Source organism: Lissotriton helveticus, chromosome 10 (assembly GCF_964261635.1).
Source record: "Lissotriton helveticus chromosome 10, aLisHel1.1, whole genome shotgun sequence".
NCBI lineage: Eukaryota > Metazoa > Chordata > Amphibia > Caudata > Salamandridae > Lissotriton > Lissotriton helveticus.
The window spans coordinates 73,249,771-73,268,260 of NC_136071.1; the positions used below are offsets into that span (position 1 = coordinate 73,249,771).

Sequence of the window (18,490 nt, forward strand, 5' to 3'; positions counted from 1 at the left end):
AGTCAATCTGGGTTATCTGGGAGTGACAATGATGCAAAACGATTAGATACAAAAGGCACCCTCGATCTGTTTGTCATTCAAAGTCAATGTGGGTGTCGTAATTGAGGGTGGATGCTGAGAAGCGGAAGCTGAAGCACCGCTCTTGTGGTGCATGGCAAAATGGCATGGCCCTAGAGTAGATGTATCTCTATTTCCAACCACCTTCTGCGGGTATGAATGTGACTTCTTGCTCCCCCGCGGAGGATAAAAATACCCTAAAGGGAGCGGTCTAATTGCATTATTTGTGATGGGAGACCCGTCCCAAAATAATTTTTCAGCAACTTCTCTCTCAGAAAAATTAATGACAATACAATCTCCCTTGATATTCTTCTCCCCGTGTCCTACCCACCCCACCCTTCTGGCCATAATAATGGAAGCGGATATACCGTATTCACCACTAGAGTATTGTTTGCACCATTCCCTAGATTTGTCTAGCAGGTCCCTGGTGGACTCATTCTCATTTTGATGTAAAAATGGGACCCCAGTTATTACTGCCACAAAAGGGGCCGCCTCGGGGGGTAGGTGCAACCTGGGAGTGCTAGAAATACTAAGGTTAGGTGTATTGTGGGGGGTTTAGGGCATGCTACAGTGTTCTTTTGTCTAGCTGGGATGGGGTTATGTTGTGGCAGTGACATGCTAATACCAGACCTGACCGCCTTGTGAGGCAAAGTTGATGATGCATGTGTAAGTGGCGGGTGTGCATTCCCAGAGCTGACTTTTGCCCCTGTACATTCCATAGACTATATTATTAGTCTTATTGTCATTTACAAAAAGTTGTTCTCTGGCACGAAAATCATTAATAAATAAATCAATTTTCTCACACCTCTTTAACAGGCCAGCCAAGCAAGTGTTCAGACAGTCAACTATATCTTTGCCAATTTCTTCCAGGATTGGTTCTAGTCGAGCATTAATCAGTTCTTCCAGTGTATCCCCCATGAGTAAGCAAATGTCGTGAACAAGGTCCTGGTGAAGGGAGGCAGGGGTACCTTTCCCCCCACTTTTTTTAGACTTCTGTTTAGCCTTGTTTAGTGAAACGTTTAGGCCCTGGCTCTCTATACTTTGTGCCGGAGGATCATGAGTCGCTGATTCACAGGTAGGTTGTGCCTCGACCAGAAAACGTTCAGGGATTGCCTCTGTGGGATGCATGGGGTCAGGATTAGGTAAATCAATAGCCTTTCCCAGTTCCAGTTCCTTTTCAGCGTTGGCTATTTTCTGGTTAATGGCGCCAACTGCTGATGTAAGATATGAAATAATAGTATCTGCTTTGCGGGGTACCTTAGCATCTTTAGCCACTTGCCCTTCAGTTCCCAAATGTTTGCGCTTACCCATTTGTACGATCAAAGGGGATGGCCCTGCCCGGCCTCCTCTGGCCCCTGATGGCCACAGATGGCCCGGCGTCGCCCGCGCGCGTCCCGCGACGCGGGAGGTGCTACTGTTGTTTAAGCGCCTCCGGGCGGAAGCAGGAGGCGTGAGGAGGCGGCGTCCCGGTGAAGCAGGGGGCGCTGGGAGTTGTGGTCCGGGGAAGCGCTGCTCGTCCCCACTCGGCAGCCGGGATTGACTTCGGCGGCGGGGGGAGCAGTCAGCAGGCCTGCGCCTCGGTATGTCCCCTGGGTCTAGCGGTGAGTAGCAGTTCAATGCCCCCAAAACACAAGAATAGACCCCCCTCGCTTTGATTACATATCAAGGGAGTGGTAGGACATTTTTTGTAGCGGCCTACACCACAAGTATCTGGCGAAGGGTGCTGCAACATAAAGCCCTTGTCACCTGTCATTTGCCTGTTAACTGGGGCCCCAGTGAAAGGATTGGCAACAAGCCCTATTAAAGGTAGCAGTCAGGGCCTCATTAAAAAGGTAGGGCTCAGAGGCAGTCTGATCAGCTGACAGCTCTTAAGCCGGTTGCAGGAAAGGGCATTGTTGCCGAGAGACGCGTTGCTAGGCACACACGTAGCTGTCACAACAAGCGTTTGCTCTTTTGAATGCGTAGATGTCAATAGACGCGTTGCCAGGGATACATGTTGTTAATAGGGAACGCTTAGGTCAGGGAGGCCAGGCAGATTGCGGCCTACAAATCCAGCACTATCTTTGCGCATGCGCGAAACAGATCAACGTCTCGCAAAGCGCGTCTGCAAGTCATCAGGGATAAATTCAAAATGAAGAAATGAGTCGCTCTTTCGCCCACTCTCCAGAAGTCACTCTGAGGCAACCAACGAGCAGCGAAGCACGGGCGCATGCAGCAAATACAATTTAAAGAGGGGATTCCTCAAAACAGAGAATGTCCCGAATTAGTGCTGCTTTGCATCAGTGAGCTCGAACACGAGAGCGTCGGCGGTGTGAGAAGTATAAAAGAACAGTCTTACCACCGGATGGAGGATACTTTAAGTCGCTTTACATGAAAGGTGAGTTGGGTTGCACGCAGGGTCCAGCGTGTTGTTGTGTAGCGCAAGATCGTCGCCAAAAATTGTAGTATTTTACTCATAGACTCGGTAGGGTTAAGTTGAGGTTCATTGTGAAACAGCTACACAGCAGACTAGAAAGCGCAGGCAAGTACTTACAACTCCAACCGCTCTGAGGTTTTTCCTTCAAACTAGCACCCAGCAACAAGTGCAACCAGGCAACACATTAACATTCCATGGATTAAAGCATGGGAAGGATAATTGAACTTTGCACAGAAGCAAATGTAAATAAAGAGAACATAACAATTACCCTCTGATAAAGCCTTACTGTTCGCCCACACTACCACAAATAGGGAGTGAAGGTACTATCTACCTTTACCTCTGCTTACCTTTGGGGATCCACTAGACTCCGTGCACACTATACCTCATTTTGGTACAGTATATTCAGAGCCAGCTTCCTACATCCCCCCAAGAATCCAGTGGACCTCAACCAGGCATGATGACGTGGGCCACCATGGAAGCCATAGCCCTGCCTTGGGAGTCTGTCGTGGTCAGCCCTCACCTGATGGCGAATGTTGCTACGTTCATCCAATCACGGGGGCCTGGTTGAGGATGGAGCGACCCTCGTTGGGAAGCAGCTGTGCAACAGAGTCCCACAATGCATGGAAATAACCGCCCAAGAGGCATGCAGTACAGACCACAAGGCTAGGCTGGTGGAAGAAAAAATGTACATTTGCAAAAATACAGAAAAAAGACATTGTCTTAACAGTTTAGCAGTTCAATTGTAGACATAATAAATTAATTTCAATGTTAAGAAAAGAAACAAAGGTACAAGGACCACATAATGTAATGATGGAATTTCTGAGTCCAATTAAAGCAGCAGTCTTCGATGACAGACAACAGCCGACACGTGTTTCGTCACTGATTTGACTTTTTCAAGGCTGTATAACATTAAAAAACATATGTTTGAACAATACTACAGCACCAATATTAAATTAGCTGAGAGAGTTGTTGATTTGCTGCCCAACCTAATTGGACTCAGAATTTCCATCATTACATTGTGTGGTCCATGTACCTTTGTTTCTTTTCTTAACATTGACATGAATTTAATATGTCTACAATTGACCTGCTGAACTGGTAAGAAAATGATTTTTCTCTACATTTTAAACTTGTGAAAAGGATACAAAGTTCTTTCAGGAAACATGAAAGGATTATGTTACTTACCCAGTAAGAATCTGTTCTTGGGATGTAGAGCTGTAGATTCACATGCTTTGCATACTCCTGCCATCTAGTGTTGGGTCCAGATGTTTGCAAGTTGTTTTTCTTCGAAGAGGTTTTTCCAGTCGCAAGGAAAGAAACTCCTCCTTTCGGTGATAGTGTGCATCGGCATCAACTCCATTGTTAATTGTTTTCCCGCAGGAGGGTGAGAATGTAGTAATTAAAGTGTAGAAGTGATATCCATGCATAGGAATGTGTTAGCAAGAAGTGCAACAAATTAACACAAATGTGGAATGCACCACCATCAAGAAATTATCATGTCCATCCACTGTTCTTTCAGTAGAAAAAACTTCTTTATTCTCCACAATCAGTAAAATGACAGCCAAACAGCGGATACATTTCGTCCATCCAGTGTAGACTTCATCAGGGCTTTGCAATTCAATCTTAAATCTATAGTATAGTGTATCTGTAAAGGATGTTCAATTCTTCGAAAGGGATCACTTTCGAAGAAGACGCCGACTTGACCAGACTCGCATTGCTTACGGCACAGGAGCCTCATATACTCAACAGTCCCTGGATTCAGGAGGGAACAGTTTTTACCTGGATTGTACGAATTGAACATCCTTCACAGATCCACTATACTATAGGATTAAGATTGAATTGCGAAGCCCTGATGTAGTCCACACTGGATGGACGAAACGCGTCGGCTGTTTGGCAGTCATTTTACTGATTGTGAAGAATAAAGAGGTTTTTCTACTAAAAGAACAGTGGATGGACGTAATCATTTCTTGATGTTGGTGGTGCATTCCACATTTGTATGAATTTGTATACTAGTCGTGGAGACTGCTCCTTGAAAACAGCAGGAGTGGTGAATATGCACACTTTTTGAGCAAAAATAGGCTCACAACTAGGGACTTTCTGTTTTGGGTGATTGTGTGGGGAGTAGCGTCACAAATATACGGAAGTATAATTGTTATGGCTTGCTGTTTCATGTTCTGGGAGTGTAAGAACTGCAACAACTATACGTGCACAGGGAGGTGGGTGGGCACATGTGAATCTACAGTTCTTCATGCCAAGAACAGATGCTTACTGAGTAAGTAACATAATCCGTTCAAGGCATGTGTGCTGTAGCTATACATGCTTTGCATAGGCTACAAAGCCGTATACTCAGAAAGTGGTGGCTAACTTGTAGATGTTGCAGTTGTTTGAAAAAGTTTTTTAAGCATGGCTTGGCCTACATTAGCATGTTGGCGTGCTAACACACCAACACAATTGTTTTTCGTAACACTGCCTAGTGTTTGTTAGCTGCCTTACATATATCATCCAGAGGAATGTTAGCTAAAAAGGCCAAAGTAGCCCCAATTCTGTGAGTGGAATGCACTCTAGGGGGTATAGATGAAGTTCTTTTTGCTTTTGCATAGCACGTTTGAATGCATATAACAATTCATCTTGAAATGCCAGATTTAGAGCTGGGATTGTCTTTGTGAGGTGGGGCAAATGCAACAAACGGTTGTTTTGCAAAAATGATTGGTCCCATCTATGTAGTACATATAAAGCTCTTTTCACATCAAGCATGTGGCGAGCCCGTTCTGCTACAGAATCAGGTTGAGGAAAAAACACAGGCAACTCAACTGATTGGTTAATATGAAAAGCAGAAACTACTTTGAGAAGGAATTTGGGGTTGGTGCAAAGAACTACCCTGTCTTTGTGGAGCTGAAAGAAGGGTTCTTCCAAGGTTAATGACTGTAGCTCACCAACTCTCCTTAATGAAGTGATTGCAATGAGGAAAGCAACTTTCCATGAAAGAAACTGCAAAGGGCAATTATGCAATGGTTCAAAAGGTGGACCGATATGCCTTGTAAGGACAATGTTAAGATTCCATAATGGCGAAGGGGGAATTCTTGGTGGTATTACCCTTTTCAAGCCTTCCATGAAGGCTTTGATTACTGGAACTAGTGATAAATGCTTCCTGTTTAGCACATATGCCGCTACCGCTGCAAGGTGTAAACAAATAGATGTCTAAGCTAGTCCGGTTTGCTGTGTGTGTAACAGGTAACAGATAATTTTGTATAGAAGCATCTAGAAGATTGATTTTGTTATTAGAGTAGGCGACACATCTTTTCCATTTTGCTGGATACGCTCTGGTAGTATGCTTTCTCGCTTCTTTTAGAATAGTCCTAAAGTCTGGTGGTAGACGTAAATAACCAAACTCTGACTTCAGGAGTCAGATCGCCAAGTTTAGTTCTTTGGGATTTGGATGCCTGATTTCGCCATGGTTTCGCGTGAGGAGCCTGCAGGTGAGGTGCGGCTTTTGATGTGGAACGACTGACAGCTAAAACAGGGTGGTGTACCATGGTTGACAAGCCCATGTGGGAGCTACTAGAATTTTATTGTGAGGGATGTTTGTCTGAGCTTCCGAACCAGACACAGAATGAGTGGGAGAGGTGGAAAAGCGCTGACAAATATCCGTGACCAGTTCATCCATAGGGCATTGCCTTTTGAGAGCGGCCTTTTGAGAGCTGTAGTTTGGGCAGTTTGCATTGTCGACTGTGGCCAACAAGTCTATTTGTGGGAATCACCATTGTTGGAGGTATGGAAGGAGAACTTGGGGATGAAGTTCCCACTCATGAATTTGCTGCCTCTTTCTGTGGAGGTCAGCAATCTGATTGTTTACCCCCAGAAGATGTTCTGCCAGAAGATACATTCTGTGATGGATTGCCCAATTCCAAATGGCTTGAGCGAGGCATGACTGTTGGAGAGTGTGTCCCCCCTTCTCCCTTGTTTTTGTACATAGTAATTGCTGTCATATTGTTTGTCCGGACTAGGACAACTTTGCATTTGAAAAGCTTTGAGCGCTAGAAAGACTGCTAGAAGCTCTAGATAGTTGATGTGGAGGCTTTTGTGCTAGTCGCTCCTCAGGTCTTGTATTGTGTAATCTTGGAGATGGGCATCCCAACTTGTCTGAGATGCGTCTGCTGTGAGCACAATCTGTGGAATAGGGTCGATGAAAGGCCGTTCTTTTGATACATTTTGTGGGTTCCACCACTGCAGACAGCGATGGGTGCAGTCATCTACCGATCGGTTAAGTGACCCTGCGACGGATTCCACTGACGTGCTAAGCACTCTTGTAGGGGACGCATGTGTATTGCATGGGGTACTATTGCTATGCAAGACGCCATCATTCCCAGCAGTTGCATGAACACTGGCTGGGAAGGTTTGGGTGGATTGAAATTGTAGTATCAGACTGAATGTTATGAATTCTGGCTACATTTGGAGAGGCTAGAGGTTTAAGAGTGGCCCCTAGGTAAACACGCATCTGTGAAGGATGCAGGTGATATTTCTGTGCATTGACTGTGAAGCCCAGTTGGTGAAGTCAGTCTATTGTGGCCTGAGTGTGTCGTAGACCATTTTGGTAAGGGCTAGCATTGATGTGCCAGTCGTCTAGGAAGGGGAAGACGTGAATATGTGGTCTTCTGAGATGAGCTGCCACTAATGCCAGGCGTCTGGTAAATGCTCTAGGAGCAGTAGTCAATCCAAACGGGAGTACTTTGAATTGGTAATGTCTGCCTGCTATTACAAATCTGAGGCATTTGCGATGAGCTGGATGAATTGGAACGTGAAAATATGAGTCTTAAGTCTAGAGTAGACATAAAATCTCCCTTACCATGTGAAAGTGCACTGACACTATATATTGGTTTAACTCACTGAGATCCAGAATAGGTCTTAAGGAGCCGCCCTTTTTGGGGATAAGAAAGTAGAGAGATTAAACCCCTGAACCTTCATAGTGTAGTGGAACTGGTTCTCTGGCTCCTTTAAATAAGAGACTGCACTTCTTGTTCGAGCAACTGCAAGTGGTCTAGCGACAATTTGTGAGAGCTGGTGGAATATTTGGAGGATTTCTTTTTTTTTAAACTTTATTTATAGTTTCGACCAAGATCAAGGCAATACAAGGTTACAAATTCACTGTCGGTGAGGTTACACCAATATGAATACTGAGCAGCAGCATAATATTTAAGAATGTTTGGAGGATTGGCAGTAAGCTCCAGGCAATAACCATGTTGGATAATTCCGATCACCCATTTGTTGGTTGTTATAGATTGTCAAATGGGGAGAAACTGGTGAAGTCTTCCCCCGACAGGTGTGATAGTCGGAGGGAAACGTGGGGAAATCACTGCTTATTAGGGGAAGGGGAGTTATGGGGTGTGGTGCCTTAACCCCTGCCTCTAGAGTTGTTCCTCTATATACTCCTCTAAAAAAGCCTCTTGAGGAAGAGGATTGGTTATTACCTTTGTAAGAGGAGGCATTCTGGTATGAGGGTGAGGTCTTGGACCCTGTTCGATAAAAGTAGGAACGAAAGGAGCCTGTTTGAAGGATACTGGAGCGCTCCCATGGACTTTACCACTTCGGTGTCCTTTTTAGGTCGAGCCTAGTTCAGGGCGAATGCGCTGCTCTATGGGAGGCTTATTGTAAGCACTCCAAACTCCTCCCTGTGGGTTTGACTCCTCCCACACATTGGACTGGCCCATGCGTGTGTCTTTCAATAATGAAAGCACGCAAATGGCCAAATGTGGGTGCATGTCCAACCTCCTTTCCAATGTGTCACTCCCACAGCGTTTTGCTCTTGGGAGCAAAAAGCGGCGCACAGGGTGGCAGCTGCATTCCTCGTCGCGTCGTGGATCAGGTTACTAATTAAATACAGTGCGGTCGCTTTCACTTTAGCGGACACGCTTGTTTTGTGTGAGCTTGTTTCCTTTAGCGTGACGCCAAGCGTGCTTTCTCTCATAATTTTTTTCCAGCAGGCCATGCACTCTCCGTTTTACATGGTGGCCCGCACACCCCACTCCCCCATCCAAGCCCTTCCTGTGGCTTGTGTTTTTTTTCTGACGCAGTGCCCGCTTTAAGATGCTTTCTGAAGGGTGCCTTTGTTTCGTTTTGCGCAGCTCGCCCAACTGGTTTAATTATTGCAGTTGTTGTTCGAGGACCTGTGCAATGTTTTCACACCCTACGGCAAGAGCATTGTTGGGAAAATGACTCCCTTCGAAGGTCCTAAAGGCATGGTTGGCCCCCATTCAATTCCGCTCCCCGCTCAGATTTAGCCCTTACAAAAGTGTTAGCATTCCTTTAATTTTGAAAACAACCCCTGTATCATGATATTGAGCTATTTATAACCCAAAATAGACACTTTATCTAATATGGCGCAGAAAAACGCGTCGGACCACCGCAGCCGATTACACAGTACATTAAACAAAATGAACCACATAAAGAGCAGCTCCGCCGTTACTGAGGCTACTAGGAATGAGGACACTGGCACTTAACTAAATGATCGATCATTGCGGCATGCACGCCCTCTTGTACAAGCCCCACTGGAAGGGGGACAGTTAGTTCACTATGTGATAAGATGGCTACTCCATGCGCCTGAATGCACCCCGAGCTGGGCTGTGGTGGACGGAGCGGAAAGCAGTATTCTGGTTACTGGCTACCGTGACTTTAGAATTTGCATATTTGTGCGCTTGCTCAAGTCAAATTTTGAGTAACTTGCTCCTAACTTAGAAACGTGCTCCCCTGACGCCTCTACAGTTTCTCACTCGTCTTCCATTCTAAACCTACAAGTCGTAGGTTGCTTAGACCTATAGGCTTTGAACCCAGGATAATGTGCTGCATGTCTAAACACTTAGAAAGCCAAAAGGCAAGACCTATTGGCTATGCCAATGTTTGTTCATTTTCTCAAGTGCCTGATCGACCTGAGGACCAAAAAGATATTTGTCAAAGGGTGTATGTAAAATACATTGTTGAACTCTGAGCTTAAACCTGGAAATCCTTAACCAAGCATGTCGTCTGAGTAAGATGCTAGTGATGACTTCTCCAGCTGTGTTGTCAGCAGCATCTTATTGATGAATTGGAAATTAGCTTTCCTTCATGTACCAAATCCTATGCTTTTGCTTTATGCTCATTTGGGAGATATTGGAGCAATTGCTCCATTTCATCCCAGGGTGCCCTGTCATATCTGGCTATTGTGTCTCATCAAACCCTTAAGCACAGGGAGTCTTTGTGTCGACCAGAGTCTGGATCCTAGTGTCTCAAACAAAAAATCCTCTTCTAAGGATTTTTTCTGTAGTACCACCCCATGGTATTCTGTAGCCCTGGCAATGAGTTCCTGATGAGATACATTGTCATCAGGTGGAGATGGCTTGGCAGGGTAAAGGCCTGGATCATTGTATAATGGAAGGTCAATTGTGTAATCTGTCCATGGATCTACTGGTAAATGCATGTCCCTCATCAATATCGTTCCAGTCAGGCTGGGATAGTGGAGAATCCGGAGGTGTGATGTGCAAAGGATTTAAAGTCAGAAAAAAAGGGTGGTGGAGGGGATGCTGGTGGTAGATGAAAAGGGCTGGTACCAACATTCTTCTTCTTTAAAGGGATCTTGTAATGACTGTTGTCATCAAGAAGCTGGTGTTTATGAGGCAACTTGGTAAGGATATGACCCGTTTCTGGGTTAATATAAAGTCTTCTGTTTGGGATCCATTTTTGGAGGAACAATCTCTAAATTTGGATCCAAATGGACATCTTTAAGTTTCAGCGCTGGCGTTTTCGGTGCAGATATGGAATGGCCTTTGGGCACAGAAGATTTAGGATGTTTATTTTTCGGAGTGGAGGATTTGGGCTTCGAGGCGAATTTAGACTTCGAACCGGAGGTCTTCGGTTCCAAAGAGGATTTGGGTTGACTCGGTCCCGAGCCGGAAGGCCTGATTGGGTGTTTCGGAGCCGAGCCGGAAGGCAGGGCGTTGGAAACAACGTCTCGGTGCCGACCTTGGCCAGAAGTCAGAGGTGGTGATGAAGCCTTAGGTTTTTTGTGAGTGAGTTGATGGGAATACTCACGTCACCTTGTCCCAGCGGAAGTTTTGACATCAAGGTCTACCTCGAGCTCCGAATCTGACCCCGGCACGGAGAAAGCCTCTTCCTCCTCCGCCGCTGATACACCAATATCTTCTTGACCAGACTCTTCACCTAAGATATCCGGTGTGTCTTCAATGTTTTGACGCTGCATCTCTTGACGTTGAGCCCGACAATCAGGAAGGATTTTCTTCGAACGAAACGATATTCGAGCGTCACAGTCTTTTGTGCTTCGGAGACCAGCACAAGTTACACACCTGTTGTGAGTCAGTGCACGGATACTTTGCGTGGCATTGAGGACAGAATTTGAACGCGTCCGTTCCATCGACAAAGAGCTGAATCGACGTGGTTAGGCCCGAAGGCCGTTTATGAAGCTTTCTGATGAAAAAAGTAGATTTTGTTGACAGAAACGATACTGTATGAAACAATACCATCAAGGGTAGAGAGGATTGGGCACCAAGTCGATCCAAAAAGCCAGTTTCGAACCAGAGTGCAGCAATACACATGTCTGTAAAAAATAAGAATAAATAATGGATGAACCTATTGTAAAAGGAGAAGAAAAAAGATCCCTTGTTCACTTCTAGTATGGGTACCACTAGGCAAGGTCTAATTCATTTACAACTTCCTCAGTTACGCTGGATACAACACTTGGGAGCAGGAGAATTTTGAAGGAGCCATGGTTCGATTAAGACACCTGCACAAGAAGCCTTTGTTCTCATTACTGGAGACATAGGTCATGAAAGGAAAGTGGCTTGAAGATGCCATTTTTGGCTACTCAGGAAGACACCAGTGAGACTTTGGTCTTTGGACCCATCCATGTGGTCTTTCCTTAAATTGTTTTGATATCACAATGAATTTAAAAAGGTCGGAGCCTGTGCAGATTGTGAAGATACACCCGTGTCCGACATATCAGTTCACATTCTTGAGGCATATACGGTGCAAGAACAAAGCCTAAAAATGCTTGTGCAAATACAGCCTAAAAGAGCGCAGGCCGGTCTGCTGGCCAACAGCTAGGACATTCAATAAAACAGGCAGGGGAAAGGGGACACTACACATCAGTGATCTGACAGGTCCTCATCCAAGGTCCCTCAACATATACTCTGCACCATTCAGAAACTTTCCTGTTCCCTCATTCAAACATCTCCATTCCAAGGTTTAAAGGCATCACTTACTGAATGTAACCAAAACTCAACAGTTGATGTACAAAGAAATCACCGATTGATGGACCACATTCAAACAACATGAATGTAAATTCCCTCTTCTTCACTGACAGTTGGTTAGTTCAACACTACGCAGTAATTTGATCAGAGGACCAATATACTAGATGTACTTACTCACATATAGGCAGGAGCTTAAAAATGCAGCAATTGTTAAATAAAGGCACTTCATTTTTTTAAAATGATTTTTATTATATACAATGTTCGCAGTGTGCCAAAAAAATATTTTCTTCAAAACTTCCAACAACAGCAAAGAAAGGAAAAAGATTTCAAGTTCTTTTTTTCTTCCTTGTTTTCTTTTTCTCTTTTCAATAAGAAAATACAAATGTGTGCTCTGAGGAAAAAGCGGTAGACACCCTTAGCTATCCCCCGGAGAAAGGGAAAAGAGGGTAAAGGGAAGCTAAAAGACTCAACAAATAAAAACAAAAATGAAAATATATTCCCAAAGGTATTCTATTTACAGTACAGTCTCCAGGATGCCTGGCCACTTTACCCTTTCCGTAAAGGATACACCCGTTTCGAAAAATCGGCAGGCACAAAACTGTGGCTATTACATATACATATATATATATATTTTCTAAGAAACAATTCAGAGCGTTGGAATCCGACCGGTTGCTGAACTTATCTGAACAAATGTGCGTTCTTGAAAGTAAGGAACGTAACATACATGTGCAGATCAGACATTCAATGCCTTCCCGGCCCCGAATATGTGCCATGCATCAGTGTCTAAAAACTGAAAACAGCAAATGTGGTCGTGCCTCTTTTGGATACCCCCCACTTGTGAGCAGCTTTCCTTCCCAGGGTTTTGAGAGCACGTCTCTTTTCTAGCTCTATTGCCAGCTGGATAAATCACATTTCAATTTTATGTCCAACATAAATCTCTTCACTCATCAGCTCCTCTAGGCCCCATCCTGCAACATCCTTTGGTGATACAGCTCTTCATTTTTTTGAGCGCAACTTTCACACTGAATTATTCGTCTTTGCTCTTAGACCCCACATCACCTTTGCACATCCTCTGCAGGTTTTTACTTTTGACTTTTCGTGTTAGAATCCAAATAAGGAGATGTACATCCTCTGTATTTCATTTAGGCCTGTAAGGAGATGACACTATACCACAACATACATTTTTTCCGCTACCATTCCTTTCTATCCATACCCACCTATCCTCAGGTTGCACCTGTCTGCAGCCAGTATTTGCTCCCTTGCCATCACGTTCTCTGTCACACACATGCACATACACTCTCTGTATCAGGTAGTATTTTTTCTAATGTCAACAGCCCATACGTTCGCACCCGAAGTTGTCGCTCTACGTCTTCATCTCATTTAATCTTTATATGGCTCGGCCATCGCAAGCCATCTTTGTAAATTGTCAAGCCTAGAGGTAGGCAGCTTCAACATTATTTATGAGCCCTCCATTCCATCACCACGATTGGTAGCTCATGAAACTACATCACGACAATTCCTAAAAAAAAAGGCAATACCCGATGACTTTGTCACAGAGGTGTCAGCTCTGCCGCCTCAGGGAAGAGTTTGATTGGTAGTTCATGAAATGATCCCAAATAGCTCCAACGGACCTAGATATGAACATGTGTTAAGGAACTTCTCTAACTAGTCAAAAACAAAGAAGCTAGGGCTGGCAGGATAGATACAAAATGCATTTTGCACAAGTTAATGCAAAATCACGTAAGCAAGGTTCATTCAATGCACTTTCTTCTGCTTCTATAGGGCCCATTACCCCTGTATGCAAGGATGTTCGTGATCTCAAGGAATAAACATGTTTACAACAGAAAAAAAACATTATCAACCTAACTTTGGGGAGAGGTCTTCACCAGAACATGTTTCCTGTGGCCTTTTTTCAGAACTTCCAAAAAGAATCGTGACTTCAGCTGCTCTCTATTATCAATGGAAGACCAGGTTGGATCCAATCCTCTTCCAGACAGCAAAGGTTTATAGAGATTCAAATCGAAGTATGCTCTTGTCAACAAGCCCAATAACCTTTACTTTGCCGTTCATAGGTTCTCCTATGCTCCGCCAAAATGAATATGAGGACAAATGCTTATAGGAGAACACTCAACTGCAAAAGAAAATAGGTATGTTTTGTTCTTGTGATTTCTTTCATGTACTCAGTACACAGGACCCGCTCCGCTCTGAGTGCAGGCAAAAACTAGGGCAAACCTTCTTGAGGGTGATGGGGATCGTTTCAGAACTGCCTGAATTTTAGCTCCTGAAGTTGAGGCGCTTTATGGCAGTGGCAGACCGGGAAATGTGGTTTCTATGGCAGGATATTTAGAGTTCTGCGCCGCAGGGAATCTGATCAGTCTGCCTCTCATTTGGCAATGCAAGTAGATCACTGGTAATCCCTTCACTCTGGTTCTCTCCTAGCAGCTTGCTTCCCATATTTAGCACCCCAAAGCCATTCAATTTACTGCAGGGGAGATACCTTTGGCTGCTGCAGCAATGTCAATGGACCACTAAAAGGAGATGGTGTGTGGTTAAGCAAGTATTAAATATTATCTTCTTGAAGCAGATGCATGGTGAGGTGCAATGCACTTATCTGGTGTTGGACATTCCCACTCATAAGGCACCTACATATGCATATCTTCAAAGTGTTGCGCTATATCGTAGACTTTAATCATAGGAATGAGATCATCATGGATTTTCTCTTTGGACGTGGGAAAAGGAGTGCCCATTTTGCAATATTACAATCCCTCAGTGCTGTACTCTATTTATTCATCCATCCTAAAGAGTAGCACCTGCTGGAAGGAAGCTGTGTAGAGATTAAGACAGCTCAGTGTCCGTGTCACATAGAGACAGTAACTTTACACTGCTGTGTGACAGGATTCCTGCTGTGAAAAGAGCCCATTCCGAGCTAATTACTTTAGTTCTACCCTTACGTATGACAACTCAGGACCAAACCGAGCATTCATAACAGTGAATGAAAAGTGTTTCACACTTACACTGTAGCTTTCCTCAAATAATGGCCAGCTGCTTTTCGATGCATGTTGTAGGCCTATTTTTAGGTTTAATAGTATTCATCTCCCTAAGGAGTGGAAGGAATGTCAAGGGAAAGATTGGTAAGAAGAAAAGTGGATAATTGGACAAAATGTTTGACATATTTTGTTCCTACAGCATCACTTCCAGCTAGTGAGGGAAGTGGAACCCCACAAGGGTATATTAAAAGATCACAGTTGAAAGTGGAGTGCTGCAATGATGGCAATGTTTCCTAAATCGACGCACTGCTGTACAAAGCCCATATGCCCCAAAAGAAAACGGATACGTGAAGGGACTGAGAAAACAGACCTCTGGGGTAGGGAAAACAACCCGGATACTACTGTAAACCTTGCTGGTCAGCTACAGCAAGCTACTGGGAGACTCAGGGCAGCAGGGAAGAGAGCAATGTTGAGCAGAAACATTTGCTGGTGACCTAGGATGGTAAATGAAGTAGCTAAACAGACACCTCATTGGAACCTGGGAAAGGGACTTTTTAATCGGTCTAGCATACCTATCCAACTGAGGCGGCATGAGATGTATGTGAAACAGAAACTACACTGGCTAAAGGTGTGATGGCATGCTCACAAGGCTCCTGCCCCACAGAGGAAATAAGCACAAAGATCATGGTTGGGGAAAGGAGTTGGGCATGGGTTTTTGAGACAGAGTGCCTCTTCTAGGAGACGATAAATGTGGCTCAGACATCAGCACAACCAACTCTCAAAAATGTAAAATGATACTGCAGATGAGGCTTGTGGCTGTACTTCACTAGCAAAACCACCAATTTGAGCAGAGGGGGAGAAAATGACAACATGACCAAGTAAAATAAAATCTGCCCCTCCCTCAACAGGAAGGAAAGAGAAGACTAGGAAGACGCTGAATTTTGCTAAACCAATGTCAGTGCAGAATGAATAAATTATTTTTAGCTTGTATTCCTCATTTGGTGAATAGGGGTTAGGGGGTGAGAGTATTGTATGAGCTATTACCGGGGCAATCTACTTCTACTTCAATATCTGTACTTGAGAAATCGCAAATCCTCCTAAAAGAAAAGAGAACTTGGACTAGCAAATTAAAGACTAAACCTGCAAAAGAGCCAAAGGATGGAGGTTGTTCTTTACATACTCCTTGTAAGGTATCCATAAGATGAAGGTTGCTTCCTCCTAAAGTGCAAGTTGAGCAGAACGTCACAGGTTTGATGCAGGGCAAGGGAAAGCAAACTGCAGAGTTGCCTTGGCGGCAACAACACACCATCTCTGACATCTGAGATTCCTCAAGTCTTCAGCCACCGCAGAGGCCCTTTCCACCTGGCAAGGCAGTGATCTTCTAGCCCATAGGCAATCAGTGATAGAGCAGATGGTAAAGGCTCAGGGAAAAATATGCTTAGGTGCATATTGATGCAATGCCAAAAGGCGAAAAAGCAAAACATTTTTTCACTCTAAATGCCTACCCCACACTTTTCCCAAAAGAAGCAGCAACCAAGGGATGAGTATCCTCCACTCCAAGGTAGGTTTGGAGGTTTATGGTAAAAATGTTAACTGCGGCACATACTCTGCAGTATGGACTTTCCAGGGGCAGGGGAGGAAAAGAACTGCTGCATGCATGCAGTTACTTTCCCTAAACCACCAATAAAAGAAGTTCTGCATAGGATATTATATTATTCACCCCATACCACGTAGGTTTTTCAATGCCCTGTAACAATTAAAAGAGGGGAGCTGCAACAATGTTGGTGAAACTCAGAAACAGCATGAAAAATGATCAAGTTAAAGCAAGTTCAACTAAAACAAAGTGACACATGATCTCTAAAGTTCCTAAACCCTCTTATTATTTTCTAGGGATAGGAGGTGAACGGGAAGGACATTGATGACTCTTAAAGGTATGTGAATCCCTCCAATCATGTCAAAATATTAGCACAGCTCATACCACAATCGCACAAGCAGCGGTTGTCCCTCATGGGCCCATATCCATGCCTCATTGGCTTCATCTGGTCTCCAGTTTTGTCCAAGACTCCATGTCTCCGAGACCAATGCTAATGAATACAAAGAGATGCATTCCTTCTCAGGTGGTCCTTCCTGTTTTCCCAGACTTCTCATTGCTAAAAAAAAGGTTCAAGGGTGGTTGGGAGTGTGTGACTCTTACACATGATTGGAACTTTTTTTTCTGCACTGTTTTTCCTTTCTCCCTCTGCCCCCTACGCTATTCCCCTCCAAAAAAGCCTGAGATATTCTCCGACCTCCCTCCCGTGCTTTTTGGGAGTGGTGGCCAAATTCAAGTCTGCAAAGTTAGAGAGCTGGCGGTACGCCCCCGTTTCTTCTTCCTCCCCCCCCCTCGTCGGCGAGGAGGGGCGCGACTTCAGTCTACATCCATAGATTCATTCCGGCAGGTGCTAGCCTGGCATTCGTGCGAGTTGCAGGTGGCCCCATCATCAGAGACACTACTACTGGACATGACATCTTCCACCTCTGTGTCAACCTGCTTTGAAGAAGTAGCTGTGCTGGAGCGCTTTGCCCGTGGTGGTGGGGCGCTAGGCTGGCGGATTTTGTCCTGGCGCTGATAGAAGAGAACGTATGCAGCTTTGGACTGTTGAGATTACAGAAAAAATAAGAAAATTAGGAGCTTGCTTTTATAAGATCTGTTTGCACATTGGCTGGCATGGCAATTAACTAAGGACAGCAATTAATAAGTTGCAGTTTAGTACAGAAGCTAAAGCACAATGCTTCTTGCAGTTCATGGCAAATGTCAAACAATCCATTATAACAAAATCTGCCCTCGCTTAGGAAGATCAAAAAACAGGACTGGACTATAATTTGTACGACTCGCGGTTGCCGTGATGCTAAAATGCATTCTGAAACAGCGTATTTTACACATGGACTATGGCTGGAGCCGAAATAATATATGCATAAAAACAAATTAATAATAGCTTTTTCAAAACGGGGTAAAGTAACTTTTCTCAACTTCATAAAAAAAAAAAAAGAGCAAAACCGAAGAAAATGCACAAAAGTGTTCTAGACGCTATCACAGAGGCATAGACCAAGTCTAGAAGATTCCCACAAAATCATCCTGGCAGCAAGCGCACATCCCAGCTAAAGTCAGATTGTAATGAGTCATTTTGTTGAAAGAATCATTTAAATTAGGTGCGAAAGAGAGCAGCATTTTTTTAACAGAAAGCTCAAGATCCAATCCATATCCCTCACTGCCATGCTATGACAGATTCAAAATCATTATTTTAGCGTCTCTCTTCTTCATTTACAAAACATACTCGGAAAAACTACACCTGTAACTAAATGGTTTCTTACCTGTAGGAGTAGTTTTGCAGCTTGAAGAATTTTCTTCATTCACATGCTGTGCATGTGGATCAGGAATTCTCCAAGATACTAGTAGTCCTCATTTTAGGTCTTGCCTAGGCAGCTCTTGTGCTGTCTCTTCGAAACCTGCTGTATTCAGGTATAGGCTCGGCCCATATTTTTTTATTTGGCTTTTTTGACTGTCTTTTGGATTTTTTTTTTCTTGGATTAAAGTCTTTATTAGTCCCTACTTTTCTACTCTTGTAACCTCCAATGAGGACTGCCCCAGTTACATGTGACTTTGCTCGGTACGTTTAAATTTCAGTTTCTGAACACTTTACTCAATGACTTCTCCGTCGTAGCTGGAGTTGCAGGCACAACAGCCCCTTCCCCGACCGCACTTCCCCGACACACTCTCTCTTTGGGCTACACCTGCCTTCTCCTCCCTCCTGCTTATTATT

General features: G+C 44.2%; 1 protein-coding gene across 1 annotated transcript in view; it reads right to left on the reverse strand.

Moving 5' to 3' along the window:
* Positions 1 to 16,546: 16,546 nt before the first annotated feature.
* USP11 (ubiquitin specific peptidase 11) overlaps positions 16,547 to 18,490 on the reverse strand; it is a 452,733-nt gene continuing 450,789 nt past the window's right edge. Inside the window, exon 21 of the mRNA XM_078664784.1 lies at positions 16,547 to 17,325. Coding sequence (XP_078520910.1) covers positions 17,098 to 17,325 — 228 coding nt within the window. The 3' untranslated portion in view covers positions 16,547 to 17,097. The remainder of the gene's footprint in view (positions 17,326 to 18,490) is intronic.